Consider the following 17,739-nt stretch of genomic DNA (forward strand, 5'->3'; position numbering starts at 1 on the left):
TAGATATTCTTTTGATCCTATGACATAAATTTGGTATCTGTATTTATCCCATCCCATCCACCAATTTAGACACTCAGAGCACACAGTGAGGTGAGGCACACTCTAACCTGCAGCAGTGAGCTACTGCTACAGCGGTGCTAAATGGCTGGTTGCGCGTCATGGCTCAGCCTTTTTTTGAAACTAAGGCCATCCTTAAAAATATGTTTGTTTGCAGTAACAGCCCCCCCCAAAAAAATTGGGTCGGTAGGTAGGCAAATATTTTTTTTTTCAAGATTCAAGGTAAAAAAATAAAAGTACATTTTTGGTCACGGCGATTTTGTTGGTAATAATGAAAAAATATTTGCATGTTATATGTACATACATTACACACACACACACGACACACACTATATTGCCAAAAGTATTGGGTCACCGGCCTTGACCCCCATATGAACTTCAGTCACATCCTATTCTTAATCCATAGGGTTTAATATGACGTTGGTCCAGTCTTTGCAGCTATAACAGCTTCAACTCTTCTAGGAAGGCTTTCCACAAGGTATATGCATGACTGTGTACCCGTGCACCAAGCAAGGTCCATACAGACATGGATGACAGAGTTTGGTGTGGAAGAACTTGACTGGCCTGCACCTGACCTCAACCCAATAGAACACCGTTGGGATGAATTAAAGGGGACTGAGAGCCAGTCTCCTCGTCCAACATCAGTGTGTGACTCACAAATGCGTTTCTGAAAGAATGGTCAAAAATGCCCATAAACACTCCTAAACCTTGGAAAGCCTTCCCAGAAGAGTCGAAGCTCTTATAGCTGCAAAAGGTGGACCAATGTCATATTAAACCCTATGGATTAAGAATAGGATGTGACTGAAGTTCATATGGGGGTCAAGGCAGGTGACCCAATACTTTTGGCAATATAGTAATATTTCTGAACGTGACTTAACAAAAATCAGCATACTTTATAGAGGGTGCATTAACCGTATGTTATCTGCACAACTATGACTAGATCCAATTAGTTGTAACAACACACAAACACTCTTGCTTAAATTCTTGCTTTATAATGATCTTTACCTTTTGAATTATTCTTTGACTATATTGCCCTTCTCTGCTTTTATTTGTTACTATTTGCTTTGTGTCTAAAGCACATTGAATGACCTCTGTGTATAAAATGTGCTAGGCCTATTCAAATAAACTTGACTTGACTAAAATGTAGGCTATAGCTTTAAATATGCTGTAGCCTACTGCCAGAGAAGTAAACAAAAAATATATCATATGAAAATATATTATGAAAAAAATAATATGTTAATTTCAATGATTTTATTGGTAACTAGATTATACGGTTTACTTGCATCCACCGCTACGACGTGTCAATGCAACCTACAAATCAGAGACATTACGTTGCTTTCTTTTCTCCACCAGTGGCTAGTTCTTAACCACTTGAAGAATAGCTGTCCTTGCTAGCCTGTAGTAGAACGATCCCTTAACGGGTCACTTAAATGTTTCAATCCAAAAGAAACCACTTAATGCTGGCACGTCCTCAATTTTTTGAGTTTCTTCCACCAAAACCTTAAGCCACGGTCACCGTTACACGGATGGGGAGAAGGGATGGGTCCGGGAAAATATCTGGACATAACTTCGTGCCAAGTCATCTAAATGTTCAAGTGTTTAATGCGTTTTCAGGTGGATAATAGTGCCCGAAATAGTTTTGACGTCAACCACAAACATTTTCTTGGCTACAGCCGCAGCCATTAGGCTACAGTCAAGCGCGAACCACTGCAGTGAATGAGACTGGAAGCATAGCCTGTAGCGCATGACAAACATAAACATATGACGCCACAGGTTTTTATTTGGAAGAAAGAACGCAGCCTACGTTTGTATGTAGGCAATTTGTATTCACAATACTTAAGAAAATATTATATTATTGTATTGCATTTGTATTGGGTGTTTGAAGAATAATAGGCCTAATTAAAAAAAAATCGGTCGGTCTTAACGCAATTTGCAACCGGCAAGTCGGTCGGACTAGAGGGGGAAAAAAATAAATGTTTGGGTCGGCCCTATATTGACAGGGTCGGTCGGGTTACGGCAAACAAGAATATTTTTAAGGATGGCCTAAATGAAATTCGGATGGATCTGCTTATTTTTTCCGATTCCCGATCCAGCTATTTTGTTCATATTGGGGCCGATATCCGATCCAAGTATCGGATCGGTGCATCCCTAATGCTTGCCGCCACTTGCCACCACTACGACATGCTTCCATTTAGACATTCTGCTAATCCGACACATTTTAGTACCCCCATTCCAACAGTCTACAAATCCCCCCCCCCCAAAAAACGTACAGATGTTGTTGATTTCATTAGGCTCAATTATATCTTCCTGAGTTACGGCCCCATAACTATAGCTATCAGTGCGCATCGGAGGTCTTTCACAGAGTGTTGGAGAATGTTTCCTGAAAGGAAGCCTGTCACAATAATGCAGCACACTGATATGGAGCACTTCCTCACCTTGAGTGTCTGAAAGCTGCCATACTACTCTCGCAGTCCATATCTTTAGTCTACTGCCTTCTTTCATTATTTTCGAAAAAGTGGATAGCCTATTGTGGGTGAATACAGTAGCCTAGGCTACGATGAATAAGTTTTGGCCTTAGTTTTATACGGCTGTCAATTTTTAAATGTAGCCTACATCACTTGCGAAATATAGCCTAACAGTCCATAGACTTTGTTCATCCTATATTATATGCTTTTAAAATTAAATGTGCTGCAGGGAAGCATTGGGGAAGTCAGTTTAGGTTGTACTGTAACAATTTGTCTCTTATCAAGAGTATAGCCTACTGCCACTACGCACATAATATAAGCCTAAGGTTGGGCGGATGTATACAAAAGAAGGCCTTAAGTTAACGGACAGAAGGCCTGTTTGTAAACATGCATTCATCTAACAAATGAAAAACACAAATACCACACTGTATTGTGTCGTAAACAGTTAATGAGTTTGTGGCCACCTAGCGCGCAACTGCATCACGCGGTGAGCTGAAGGCCCGACACTGCTTATTAACACAAAGCTTCGTCAAGCACTAACAACCACCCCCCAAAGTTCAGTGTCCGCAAGTCCAAACAATAAGCATAAGAATCCGACAGTCCAAAACGATAACGAGATCTCCCAGAAAGGAAAAGTGTCTGTCAACCATCACGATCATCGGCACAACCCTAGTCAGAAGGCCTATTCGGACGGGACTTATTTTACAGGGGGATGTAGAGTAATGCAGGTTTATCACACCTCTGTAATGTAAATGTACAATTCGGACCGAACTAAAAATCTCTGTAATTTTCTTTAACATGGGAGGAGTAACTACTTTTACGTTCTGCCGTCACATCTTCGTCCCCGTGCACGTGATACTTTGCGTCAGTTGCATGCGGCATTTTCAGATTGAAAATACTACACACATTGGTTAAACTAGCGAACGTTAGCTTTATGTTATGTCAGTAGTTTGAAATTGCTAACAACATCAAGCCATTAGACAATCTAGCTAACATCCTATTAGAAGCTGCACAGCATGTTTTGTTTTCATTCAGACTATGGTGGAATTGTTTTTAAATCAGGATGTGACTAAATATTAGATAAATTTCACCGACATACTCCGTTATGTTAACTGACATGGCGCGTCCGGACGGGACTAAATTCCCTGGTAATTATTACTTTACCTGATGTCACCCCATAGAACTAATCCCGTCCGAATAGGCCTAAAGAGGCTAACCATCTCCGTATGTTATCGCTAATTAAGCTGCTCATAAAGGGGTAGCGTTGGCGCATTGACTAGTACATGCGGTTAAAATGCCTACTAGCACTGGGAATCGAAACACTTCAACTTCGGCATATGTAACATGTTTAAAACTATTGTGTGTTATGAGGGAAGACATCACATTTCTTGAAGCATTTGGACACTGGATGAACTTGAAAGCTTAACGTTAGATTAGGTTACAATGCCATTGTTCATGACCTGCTGGCACTGCAGTTCCATGGCCAGCCATTTTAACATACTCTGTAGCAAGCCATTGTGTGTGCAAGCTGTTGGCAAGCTGTTTTAATATTTAAATGTATTATGCATAGAGGCAATGAGATATTCATAGTAAATTGACTATAACAGTTTTGTAGTATTCAAATTTGTCTCATCAATGAAATAATAATAAAAAAAATAATATTAAAAACAATAAAATAATAATAATTAAAAAGCAATAGGCAAAGTACCGGTTCAGGTAACGTTTTGGCACCGGTAGCGTTTTAAAAGTATCGATTTAGCACCGGTAAAACCAATAAAACCCAAACGATACCCAACCCTAGTGGCAACAATCGTTAATGTTTTGTTAAAGGGATATTCCGCCATTTTTGGAAATACGCTCATTTTCCACCTTCCCTCGAGCAAAACAATCGATATTTACCTTGTTCCCGTTCATCCAGCCATTCTGTGAGTCTGGCGATACAACTTTTAGCTTCAGCCTAGCATAGATCATTGAATCGGATTAGACCATTAGCTTCTCGCCTGCTAGCTTCATGTTTAAAAGTGACAAAGATTTCTGGTAATTTTCCCATTTAAAATGTGTCTCCTCTCAAGTTAGAAAGTGCAATAAGACCAACTGAAAATGAAACCTGGCGTTTTTCTAGGCTGATTTGACATGGAACTACACTCTCATCTGGCGTAATAATCAAGGCAACTTGCAAACGTACCATAGGCGCAGTAATATCGTACGCAGCACCTGAAAATAGTCCCCATAGACAACAAGCAGTAGTAGTGCCAGTAGTCTGCAAGTTGCCTTGATTATTACGCCAGATGAAAGTGTAGTTCCATGTCAAATCAGCCTAGAAAAACGGCAGGTTTCATTTTCAGTTGGTCTTACTGCACTTTTTAACTTGAGAGGAGACACGTTTTAAATGGGAAAATTACCAGAAATCTTAGTCACTTTTAAACATGAAGCTAGCAGGCGAGAAGCTAATGGTCTAATCCGATTCAATGATCTATGCTAGGCTGAAGCTAAAAGTTGTATCGCCAGACTCACAGAATGGCTGGATGAACGGGAACAAGGTAAATATCGATTGTTTTGCTCGAGGGGAGGTGGAAAATGAGCGTATTTCCAAAAATGGCGGAATATCCCTTTAAATGCACATATAGAGGAGAGGCAGTGTGTTCATTACTGGAGAAAGCGGAGAGGGGCAAACTTACTTACTCGCCTTCCCACCACAGCAGCGATTGTAGGCCAGGTTGTGAAGGCGACAGACTTCCTCTCTGCATGGCTACATGCAACTTATGTAGGTGGTATCTCAAACTCGTAGAGCTGTTGGACTGAAACATAGTACTGTAGAGTTTGCATTGGCCGTCTTTGTCATCATTAATTAATTTGAAATGCTCCCATACTCCATTCTGTTTTGACTGCCTCATATTTGTTAGTTTTTTGCCACCTCAAGTTTGTGTCGGTCTCTCGCTTCCCGTGAGAATCTCGTGACATGTTTGTATGTCCTGTGGAAAACGGTCTTGGATTGCAATGTTCAATTAACCGATAATTCATTTAATTTGGTCGAATAAATTCTTAACAACAATTAATCGGCAGTCGACTAACCGTTTAAATCCCTCCCAGCTAGCAAAAGTTGTGCGGGCCGAACGCGGCCCGATTAAAAACGAAAACACTCGGCCAATCCTTGGGCGTGAATCTAGGTCCGATTGCTCGCCGAGCGCTCGGCTGTAACGCGGCCCGATTAAGGCGAAAACACTCGGCCAATCCTCGGCATGAATCTAGGTCCGATTGCTCTCCGAGCGCTCGGTTGTAATGCGGCCCTATTGTGGAACCCCGATATAAAGCCCCCGTCCAGTTCATTGCCTGGGTTTTATTGATTTCCATTCGTGTCAAGTCAATACTAGAATTGCTAAGCAGTTCTTTAAGATATCGGCCTAATCTGCATATAAATCATAGGCAGTTTTCAAGTTTAAAGCATTTTTATTCGACCAGACATCACAGCATTCATGTAAAACCAACAAGGGTTTCAAATAAACATTTAACTTTAGTCCACTGCATTTGAGTTTGAAACTTATCTACGATGTCTACCGGTTTGCTCTGGCTTCACCATCTCTGTCGGAGGTCAGCTGTATCCACCTGTGTGATGAAGAGCTTTTCTGTGGAGTCTTTTGTCAGGGAATTCCGGCGGACTGCACCTGAGAAAAAAACACAAGAAGAAGGCAGCATGTCAGTCGACTCAGTGTAGCACGTCTCGTAACCGTAATATGCTAGCCTACTGGACCAGTACTAAAGTATGGGAAAGAGACACGAGACATACCAGTTTACAGAATAAAAATGAAATAGCCCAAGATTTTGTTCCAAATTATTTTCTTCCACAAGTCGAAGACTGAGCTCGTAAATAATAGGCCTAGCCTACCCATAAATTGCATCCAAACTGCAAAAGAAACCATGAGCTAACACTAGTTTTAGCCCCTTAGCCAATGTTTACCTTTGAGCTATAGCTATCGTTACACCTTATTGATCCCCACCTTGCACTATAGGCTACTTAATCAGGCTTGATAAAGAATTTCCGGTTGTTGTCTTGACTTAAATAATGATTGTTAATTGAATTACATTTCTGAATGAAGAAAGATTCTTTTCGTTTCATCTGGAGGGATAGGACGAAGGAACTTCGCGAACAAAGTTTGTCAACATTTCATTAGTAATAACTCGAATGTAGAGTTCATGTAAAATGTTAAGGGAACTCAATTGTTGATGCTTTTTAGGAAATGTTAAACAAGACTTACCTCAAATTCACCGTAATTTCGCAGAATCAGCAGAAGTCAGGCGTCTTCTCTCATCCAAAGTTGCACACTCCAGTGATTTGAACTGCTGCGTGCTTGACGATTGCCGCATTAGCCGTTGAAATCGGCTTCATACTGGTAAAAAGGGTCTGAGCCGAGCGCCCAGTTAACAGCTGTCGCGCAGCACCCTGCAGGTGGCAAAATGATCTGGCCCAATTGTGGTTGCCACGACTCAGCCGAGGATGCGTCTCAGCTGACAGCGCTGCAGGTTTTATGGAAGCGGCCCGCTCCTAATTTCTAGAAGGGCGCCGATGCCGCAACTCAGCCGACAGCGCCGGAGGTTTTACGGAAGCGGCCCGCGTGTAATTGCTAGCTGGGCTATATCCTAGAAAAAGATATTGTCATTTTTACACCAATTTTTCTAACAGATAGTTTCAAATTGTAGTGCTTTTTTGTATACGTGTGTACTGGATAAAACAATATGCAAATTATTTTACGAAAGGCACCCCATATCTAATAGGCTATCGTATGTTCACTTTCACAACATCCACTTCTGAATCTGCTAGACTAGGGTATTAAGGCATAGCCCTAGTCTACGTGCAGTAAATTGTTTGAGTGGGTTTTTTTTTAATTTGTTTTCTTTTTTAAAGGAACACTTCACCATTTGTTCATATTAACTATGTTATTCCCTTAAGTAAGACGAGTTGATACATACCTCTCACGTGTCAATGCTTGCACTCACTGGCTCTGGCGCGCAGCGCAACTTTGATAGCATTTAGCTATAGCCCAATGAATTCATTAGAGTTCATCCAAACAGAGATGAAGTTAGAAGCGACCAAACACCTCCATGTTTTCCCTATTAAAATGAAGTTACACGAGTAGTCACACGAGTCACGACCAAGTATGGTGAGACAAAATAAAACGTGGTGCATTTCTAAGCAGGCAAAAGGGATAACTATATTGTGTGGTGGAATAACATTGGGAGCACTTAGACTGCGCAGTAATATCCTCACTCCAAAATGAAACTGAAAGTGCAAGAGTCAGGATATTACTGCGCCGCACAATGTAGTTATCCCTCTTACCTGCTTACAAATGCACCACGTTTTATTTTGTCTCACCATACTTGGTCGTGTGACTACTGTAACTGTATTTTAATAGGGAAAACATGGAGGCGTTCGGTCGCTTCAAACTTCATCTCTGTTTGGATCCTAATGAATGCATTGGGCTAGCTAACTGCTATCAAAGTTGCGCCACGTGCCAGAGACAGTGAGTGCACGCATTGAAACGTGAGAGGTATGTATCAACTCATCTTAATTAGGGGAATAACGTAGTTTAATATGAAAAAATGGTGAAGTGTTCCTTTAAGTGGAGTAGAACTACTAGGCTTAGGCTACTGTATGTCACTACTTGTTGACATTTTATTATCATGTAGCCTATGGCTAAACTTTCATTCTTTTTAATGTCGCAATCGGTTATCTCTGTTCAGCTGTGCTTGTGGTTCAGCTGTGGGCACGCACAGGCGGTGATGAGCACTGTTATGTAGCCTAATGAAGTGACAGCTTGGTAAATTATGCGCAATATGGCAAAGCATAGCGTCTTCTGCCTATAAAAACTTAGCACTTTCTTTGCACATCCAGAGTGTTGGTCTTTGCTAGCTGCTTCAAACTTGTCGTGGCCGATCTTGTGAAAATCGGCTGATTCTGGTCATCAGTCAATCTATTGGTGCATCACAATGACAACATATTTCCTCATGCACAGTATTGAAATATATTCAATCGTTACCCCTGTATCGTGATTTGTGTTATATCGCCAGATTCTTGCCAAGATACACAGCCCTAATACATTGTTATCAGTTTGTCCACCTCTCTTGGGCTGTATACTGGCTTGATGTACAGTTCTGATTTTTAACTATCTGTTTTGTTGACTGCCTCTTTAAGTCAATGTTTCAAAGAGGCCCATGTCAGAAATCTGTGTGTATGATTAGGCCTGTCACGATAACAAATTTTGCTGGACGATAAATTGTCCCAGAAATTATTGCGATAAACGATATAATTGCCGCTCTGAGACTTTTTTTTTTAAATCTAATTTAATGATAATGGCATAATAATGCAGTACACCTTTTCAAAGATCACTAACTTGTATTTCTAAAGAAAATGGAACTGGAATGGGAAGACATTTTTAAATATCCACAATAAGTGAACAAAACAACCAAAAACAATAAATACAATGGACTCTCATTCTCAGCTAAGACTGTGTTGTGTCTGTTCCATGAGGTGGGATTTGAGGGCCAGGAGGCAGGACCAGTGAACAAATTAAAATGTGACATTCAACAGGGGGCGTGTAGAGTGACAGTTGCTAAGCCTTATGCACGGAACTAAATGTCATCATAACTGATAAATTACGCAGTCATAAACATTTGAAACTTGCGCAAAACGGCACGAACCCAGCATCGGCGCGTCACATACACAAATTGAAGTAATAAGTTGGTCATCAGATAATCCTACTGCAAAGCCTTTTCATAGGCATACTACGTTTATGACGTATAACGTTGATTACGAACACATTTCATTACAGCTGACAATTAGCTTACGACATTTTAAACGGAACTGCTGGCTGTTTCGACTACTTCTTGAGCTCTCAGCGGAGAGCTGACTGCGCGTCTTTTTTAGATGGTGAACAATGTAGCCTAAGCATGATTTTCTGAACTGGGCATTATCATTAATTTTACCCCCATACATGTCAACGACTAAAAATAAAATGTGATAAGCAAGCTACAACAGAAAACCTCTTCAGTGTGCTTAGGCTAATCGCCATAGCCTAGTCCAGCCTGTTAATAAAATGAATGTAAGAAAATAAATTGTCCGTCATGTTATTGAAAGATAGAAAAAATAGACCTCCCAATATGAAACCTCGGACCGAGCCGCGAAAAAGACGGGCAAATTAGCCGAGTGCTGTCCAGTGTGACCCCTACTCATATATTGAGCGTGTGCTGCTTATTGCGAAGACAAGTAACCTAAATCGAGTTATTTCTGGCTATATTCCTCACTCGGCTCTTTTGCTGCACTCTGTGGTTCGCAGGGAGTCCCGCCTCCCCACACAGAGACCATGTGGCTGACAAGTGACTGACAGGAGGGTTCACTCCTCGTTAGGCTGCGCTAAGGAACCGAGAGGGGTCGCCGATGCACCAGAGTGGTTATCCAGTCTTTTTGGTGGAGAGAGAGATGAGAGAGAGGCGGGAAAAACAATCAAGCATGCAAATAGAAGTTAGAGCTCTTTTTTTTTATTGTGTGATTAATTGATTTATTGAATATCACGACAGGCCTATGTATGATTCACTAATGTGCTTGAGAAGCCATGGCAGAGGAAATTTGGTCACTGAAATGAAAGTAAACATGCCGATGGCACTGCAATCGCACAAAATAACACAAGCTTGCATTATTAGGCTCTTTCAGTGCTATTATTTGATTGAATTATTTGATACAATTTGATTGTTTCAGCACACTCAGAAGAGACTCAAGGTTAGTGTTCATGGAATATGTATTTATCAATGTGCATTTTAAGCTCTAAAGTAGGCTAATTTTGGACCGTAAGATCATCTTTTCACTTGTTAAGTTAAGTAGGCTAAGTTCGTGTTAATTGACGTGAATGAACGGCAAAATACTTACACACCAGTTATTTCTAGGGTTGGGTACCGAAACACGGGTCTAGTATGGAACCGGTGCCGACGCAAACGGTAGTAACCATACCGAATGACAACGTGAATTTCGGTGCCTCATTTCGGTGCTTCATTTAACTCATTAACTGCCATTGACGTCTTTAAACGTCAATTTAGACACATACGTCTATAGACGTCAATTGCCGTTTTCAATGGGGAGGGCTCCTGGGTGGGCTTGGGAACGATCTGGCAGAGTTTCAGGCTTGTAAACAGACTGCACTAGTGATCCGAACCTCTAGATGGCAACAGTGCCATTTGGATCATTAGTATCTGCCTAGAGTGAACAAGTCATGTAGAGACAACTAGCAAACACACTGAAGATCGACCACAGTGGATCTAGTTTGCACGCGATGCAGGGAATAAATATGCTTACTTCTTACATCAAAGATGGAAAACACGTGAACGGTATGATCCATTTACATTGGATATTGCGATATAGACTAACAACAACCTTGCTAGTGCTAGCTTGCTAAGTCTAGCATCCTGTTCAGAGTCTTTAGCGACCATCAGAGTCCCTACCAACCTTGACGAGACTGACGAGATAACAGTGCAATCGTGGTTGACATACTACTGAAACGCTGATGTTAAAAAGTTGATTTTCACAAAACGATCGTTTTCTCCATGTTTTGGTCAAAAACAGGTGTTTTTAGCAAAACTAACCCATGTTCTACTGACGTTTACTAAAGAACGGAAAACGATAGAAACAAGCCGTTTTTTCCTGGTGAAAGAAGAGAGTCTACTCTTTCATTTGGTACCTTCGGTGTTTACATAGTCATAAAGCTCACTGTTCGGTGGATCTTGGAAAAACAGTCAAAATGCTGTAAAACGTCTGGCAGTATGGAGCGCTCTGCACTGACAATCGCTGGCAGCCAATGAGTTAAATGGCGCTTTTTTTTTTTTTTTTTTTTTAAATACGATGCATCACTGCACGTCATGCGATGCGCCATATCTAACTTCTTGCTCTGATAGCACCACATCCAGATACAGCTAGCCAACATAAACACTAGATGCTTAAAGCAGAGGGATGCAACACTACCGTAGATTAGTGGACAGTGTTTGAGAGCTCACGTGAGCCCATGTCAGGTAGCTCTTGTCAAAATCTCGCAGTACACAAAAGGCTACACGAGCTCACAACAGTACACTACACAACAGTATAGCCTACTTTACTCAATAACCTTGCTAATGAGCTAACTGGGATCCATTTGAAATGTTATCAGCAAACTGTAATGTGAAAACGTTGTTTCACGTGTGTTCCTTTTACAACATAATTACATTAGGCTACATTATTTTTTCATATGCATGAGGCCAATGTAGGCTAGTATCACAATGAATATGAAGATCACGCTAAATGTTAGCTTGCAAAACCATAAATATGCAGGTTACAAACATACCTCTGCGTTGATATCCCTGAGCTGTCAAACAGGCTAACCATCTCCGGCGTAGGTATCGCTAATTAAGCTGCTCATACAGGGGTAGCCAATGTTAGCGCATTGGCTACTATAGTTGCTCTTTTTTTTTAATCCCTGTGCTGGGTATCAAAACACTTCAACATCAGCACATGTAACATGTTTAAAACTATTCCGTGTTATGAGGGAAGACATATTTCGAGAAGCATTTGGGAACACACTGAACGAACTTGAAAGTCCCTCAACGTTACTTAGAAATGCGTTTGACCTGGCAGTTCTATGGCAAGCCATTTTAACTTAGCCTACCTTAAAGCAAGCCACCTAGGCCTATATTGGATGAACATGAAAGCAGAGCTTACCATTGTGTGTGCACTGTGCACCCATTGCAAGCTGTTTTAACATTTAGATATATTATGCATAGAAGCAATGAGATATTGATAGTAAATTGAGTATAACAATTTATTAATTATATAATGTAATTAATTTATAATTAATTATAACAACATTTTTATAATGGGGTTACGGGGTCACCATATCTTGTTGGAGTGAACATATAAGGAGCTAAATATAAGATAAGATGCAGATACAACACAGCTAATGCTGGAAACAAATGATGTACTTGAACAGCCGTGCATATAGCCTATTCATGCTAGACCATTTCATTGTAAAAAAAAAAGAAAAAAAGTACCGGTTCAGGCACCGTTTTGGCACCGGCACCGTTTTAAAAGTATCGATTTGGCACCGGTATCGGATAAAACCCAAACGATACCCAACCCTAGTTATTTCTGAGTAGCATGAGGGGTTTCGATTTTGGTCGGTTGATGTCCATTTTTTGTGACTGGCTGCAGCCTAATATTAACTTCAAAGAAAATCTTTCTGGAATCATAGAAGAGAAAAGTGTCTTGCAATGTTCATTTCTATCATTTTGGTGAGCAGCACTACAGGAATGTGAGCTAATTTTAGCTAGGAGCTCTCTCTGGATGTAAACACTGCCACGTATCTTACTGCAAAACAACAGTCATTCATAAACTAGGGCTGTCAAAATAACTGATTAATTTAGATTAATTAATTTGAGATAAAATAACTGATTAAAAAAATTAACGCAGATTAATCGATGACCTTTGACCCGGAGCCATTCTAGTCAGTAACCATTAGACCGTAAAATGGGGAGACGAGAATGTGCTGCCTGGAATTTTTTAATTGATTGGAACATTTACTTTTAAAAAAACGGCCTGACGGTGTTAAAAATAAAGTGTTGATTAAAACAATCCTCTGCAATGTCTGCAGCACAGAATTTGCATATCACCGGAGTTCGTCAACTCTTAAGTACCACATTACTGCAAAGAAATAGTGTTGACATTGCGATTTTGCGATTACATTTTATATGCGATTAATTTAGATTAATTAATCACAGAGTATGTAATTAATTAGATTAACATTTTTAATCGATTGACAGCCCTATCATAAACATATTGCTACTAATAAAATAAGGTATTGTAACGTTTTTAATTTCAGGGTATAGCAATACTTTTGTAGTATTGGTGCACCGTGCAGCACGAATACATGCTTTTTTTGGGGGGGGGGGGGGGGGGGGGTGTTATTCTAGGGATCTTGTTCTTGAGTTATTGTTGAACCCTGTCCTCATATTTAGCTCCAAATGTTTTGCTGAAACCATAGTCTGAAGGATTTCAAACTTACATATAGCTGTTGTATGTCTGCTTGAAATATGTAAACTTTCTAAAGGTGTTTAACATTCTTTTCACAGGTTCATTTCTGCAGGGAACCTTCAAGCTAGGATTTCCTCTGTGGGTATATGCCATGAGTCATGAAGAACAAACTGCTGAACGGGCAGTTTTGTCCTGGGCCAGGTTTGCCTCAGCGGGACAGACTGCCCTTATAGAAGCATTGCGAGTGTTTAACCCTATATCAAAGGATATGTCTGACACTGAGCAACAGATGGTGTCTTTTCTGCAGGAACTCCGTGAGGAAGGTCACAAACCCACAGTTCTGAAAAGCAAGGATGTGTATGGGTACAGATCCTGCACGACAGAGCCTCTCACATCAGAAGCTATTGCTAGAGCTCAGTGCAAGATGTCAAAGCCGTCTAAAAAGAGAGGCCGCAAACCTCTAGTAAAAAAGAAAGAAGTAAACTATGCGCTGCTAAGCTCAGCGGCCAAGGTCATTCTGAAAAACCAACCCAAGATCTTGCTAACAAACCTTTCAGTCGATGCTCTTAAGCACACAGTGAACTGCAGAGAACATCTTCGGATGGGAATACCTTCTCAGACTCAATGCCTAAAGCTGACAAATATACAGGGGTTGTCAGGAGGCCCCACTGCCAGACTGCAGATCCACCTGGACACTTACACAATGGCTCGATCTACTATTTGTCCCCCTAGTTTGTCAGGCATTCCTTGTCAGCCTTTGAGGACAACAGGCCAACCCACAACAGTTGTAGCTTTGAACAACAGACATGTGCAATCCCGACCTATGAGGACTGACATGACTCTCATTGGAGATTCTGCTCCCTTCATTGTTCAGAATGGCATTCATTTGAAAGAAAACCATAATTGCAAAACGGTCAGTAATGACCTAGATTGGAGGACCAAGAAGTCTGTGAAGATCATCGGATGTCATGAGTGTGTGCCTGGGTCCCACTCTTTGTTGACAAACAATTGTGAACTTGGGCAGACTGATAATAGTCTCCTCTGGAAAGTTATCAAAGTGGATGACTCATTCACAGATGAAGAGGTCAGGAGGAAGGCACAACAAATTTTTCAAGTTAATTTGTCACCAGTTATACAGATTCAACCGCTCATTGTCCATCCTGTATAGAACAGTAACTATAGCATCTATTTTGTTTTCTTGGCTGTGCTCATGGCCATCATTGTGAAAATACATTATAAAGTGACATTGCAAAGAAAAGGCATGTACTCTGGTGAGCTCTACTGCTGATAAGAATTCAAGGAGGGATTGAAGATTTTTTGCCAGGCAGTGTGCAGAGCATCCTTGATTCCCTCATTCCCTTGTAAAAATGGATGACTGTTAATATGAAGTCAATAAGGTTTGAGAGGGTTTGGTGTGTACTACTGACAAAAAGTGATATACTTTTGTTTCTTTTGTGTCAAAGGGAGTTCTTCTTAGCTGTTCTATGCCACTCAATTGCCCTGTAGGCCACTCCATTTTGTATGATATTTGGCTATTTATACATAATCTTCCTATTGGTTTGTTGATTGGAAGCACTTTCATATTAAGTTGATTTTAGCTCATCTTTAACTGCCTTACAGTTTTGATTTGGAAAAACTTTATTTTTTTAAGCCTAAATTTTCATCTGCATTATAGAGTTAGAAAAGAGGCCTGTTTTTTTGTTGTTTTTGGTCTGTTTCAGTTGACACCACCCTTTGTCTCCCACAGATGTGATCTTGTTTGTGTCTATAATCATGTAGATGCAAAGTGTGACGACTGTCCTCTTACAGCTTACAACAACAAATTAAATGTGATTTTTCTTTTTTTTGTGCCAACATGCTCTTAATTGTTAATAATTCAGTTTCTTTCATTGGTTATTTGGTCTATGATGCATTTAAAGATTGTAGTAGAGTTAAATGGCAGCATCATTGCTGAATAATTTGAACATCTGCTTAACTTATGTATATACACAGTTTAGAATAGGAGGAGTCTAGGGTCTTCTGCAAGGAAAAGGAAACCCTTTGTTGAAAATGGCATGTCTACAAAAAGCATTTTCACCAATAAATTACTTGGAATTACTATAAGACACATTCGGGAACTTGTGGAGACAAAAACATTCATGCTCAGTTAATTTGGCTTATACGATCTTGTATTTGCTTTTCTGTGGCTGAAGACGAACACTTGTTATGAGTTTTTAATTGGCAGTGTATGTCTACGTACGCAAACACCACAGAATGGTTCAGACCTTTTTTTGCCAGGGATGAACTCGTTTTAGTTATTTTCTGTAGCTATTTATTTCTAGGAAGGACATGTATGAACATTTGACACTGGTGAAACATTAAATTTGCTCAAAGCTCTTTAACAGTGTATTATTGAATAGTACATTTCTGAAAAAGAATCTTAATTCTTCCCTATTGATCGTTTCTGCTCATCTCCCACACAGTCTCATAGTTGAGTCTGTGAGAACATTATGATGAACTTGTCAGTGTTGTATTTGTTTTAAGTGTTCAGAGACTAATTAAAATTCATATGAAAATGTTGGTATGGGGAAATTACTGCAGATGACATGTTCATTCTATTAAGTAAGTAATTAGTAATTTCTTGCTGCAGAGCAATTATGGACAACCTCAGTTTATGACATCACAGATATTGTAATACATCATCAGTCATAAAGATGGGTAGCTTTGTGGGGGAATATCTAATTAGTGAATAGATATGCTTCAGGCTGTATGATTTTAACTGGCTTTACGTTGGCTCTCATAATTGGGGTTGGAAAAACAATTGCCACTTATGACCACAACCTAAAAATCAGATTGATCTATGTTAGGTACTGTAATGCATTGCAAGTTGTGTGGTTAAATGTGCACATTAATGTATGTCTAAAAGAATCTTTATCATCCTGATCACTATGGAAGTGATCCCTGATATAGACCGGTAATTTGCTAGCCTGGAAAACCAGCGCCAACTGCTGGACGGCAAAATGTTTTGCCTGCATTTGGGTCTGGCCTCGGACCACTGTACATTTTGAAAACACTGCCCTGAATCTGGCAGATGGCAACTAAACCAATCACAATGCAGAGATGTGTTTTGAATCAACGCGGGCGGGGCAGAGGGCTCTGGGGCGTGTTTTGAGGGAGCGTTGGCCTATAGGCACAGACACGGTTTGAAAGACAACGGGTTGTGCTCATCAACAATGTTCCGTTGTATCCATTCATCGGAGCCAGACTAAATTAGACATCCAATCCATTTAGGCTGGTTTATCAGGCTAGTAATTTGCTAGAACTTTTGGGCCTAGTTTTTGGTCAAAGTTTTCTCAATGGATTCCTGGTCAGAACCCCTATTGGAACAGATTAAGACTTGAGGCATGTTAAATGTTGGCCAAAAATTCAATATGGCCACCGTATCTCAAAATGGCAGTTTTTCCATCAATTTTGGCTGTACTGTCAATGTATTGACATTGAAAAAAATATGATATTATTAAAAGTATGTAGTCCTCTCTCAAGTACATATTTTAAACCCATAATAATAAATTTTCCAATTTTTATTTTAATAATGCCCATTTTTGATGATTTTTTTGTGAAATATCAATTGTGATTTGTTTTCCAGTTACATGCACATGCCTTACGTTGAATACAGATTAAAACATGCTTTGATTAAGCATTCAGAGAGCCCCCCCCCCTCCAAAAAAAAAAAACATCAGACAAAAAATAAGGAAATTATTATTATTGCTATTAATTGCCATGCTAATTTTCCAAACCTGTTGTGTTCAATTCACTCTTGACCTCAAAGTTTTCTCAATGGATTCCTGGTCAGAACCCCTATTGGAACTAATATAGGCCCTATCCGAAACGGAGTCCCTACTCACTTTGACTCGGTTAGTGAGTGAACTTCCTTTTCAAGTCCACTCGTGGGTGCGGAGAACACTCGCATTGAAGGGTTAGGCCTATGGGGTTAAAACAGCGCTACATTTCGGATGCGCTTGAAGGGAGAAGGAAATTGACGTCGTATTAGTTTTCATAGAAATTACGAAGGCAATATTAAATCGCCAATTAAGATGTTCTGGACACCCCTGTGTATTAGGATATACATCCCTCTTCTCTCCTTTCATTATGAGTGAGGAGTTGCATTTTATGCTTTATTTAACATCAAATTATAAAAGT

The 17,739-nt window shown here is 40.1% G+C and overlaps 1 protein-coding gene across 1 annotated transcript in view; it reads left to right on the plus strand.

Annotated features, from left to right (window-relative positions):
* Window positions 1-16,119, plus strand: part of ccdc71 (coiled-coil domain containing 71) — a 33,235-nt gene extending 17,116 nt beyond the window's left edge. The window contains exon 2 of the mRNA XM_062544706.1: window positions 13,659-16,119. Within this exon, the coding sequence (XP_062400690.1) occupies window positions 13,712-14,728 (1,017 nt within the window). The 5' untranslated portion in view covers window positions 13,659-13,711 and the 3' untranslated portion in view covers window positions 14,729-16,119. The remainder of the gene's footprint in view (window positions 1-13,658) is intronic.
* The last annotated feature ends 1,620 nt before the right edge of the window (window positions 16,120-17,739 follow it).

Source organism: Sardina pilchardus, chromosome 9 (genome assembly GCF_963854185.1).
Source record: "Sardina pilchardus chromosome 9, fSarPil1.1, whole genome shotgun sequence".
Lineage (NCBI taxonomy): Eukaryota > Metazoa > Chordata > Actinopteri > Clupeiformes > Clupeidae > Sardina > Sardina pilchardus.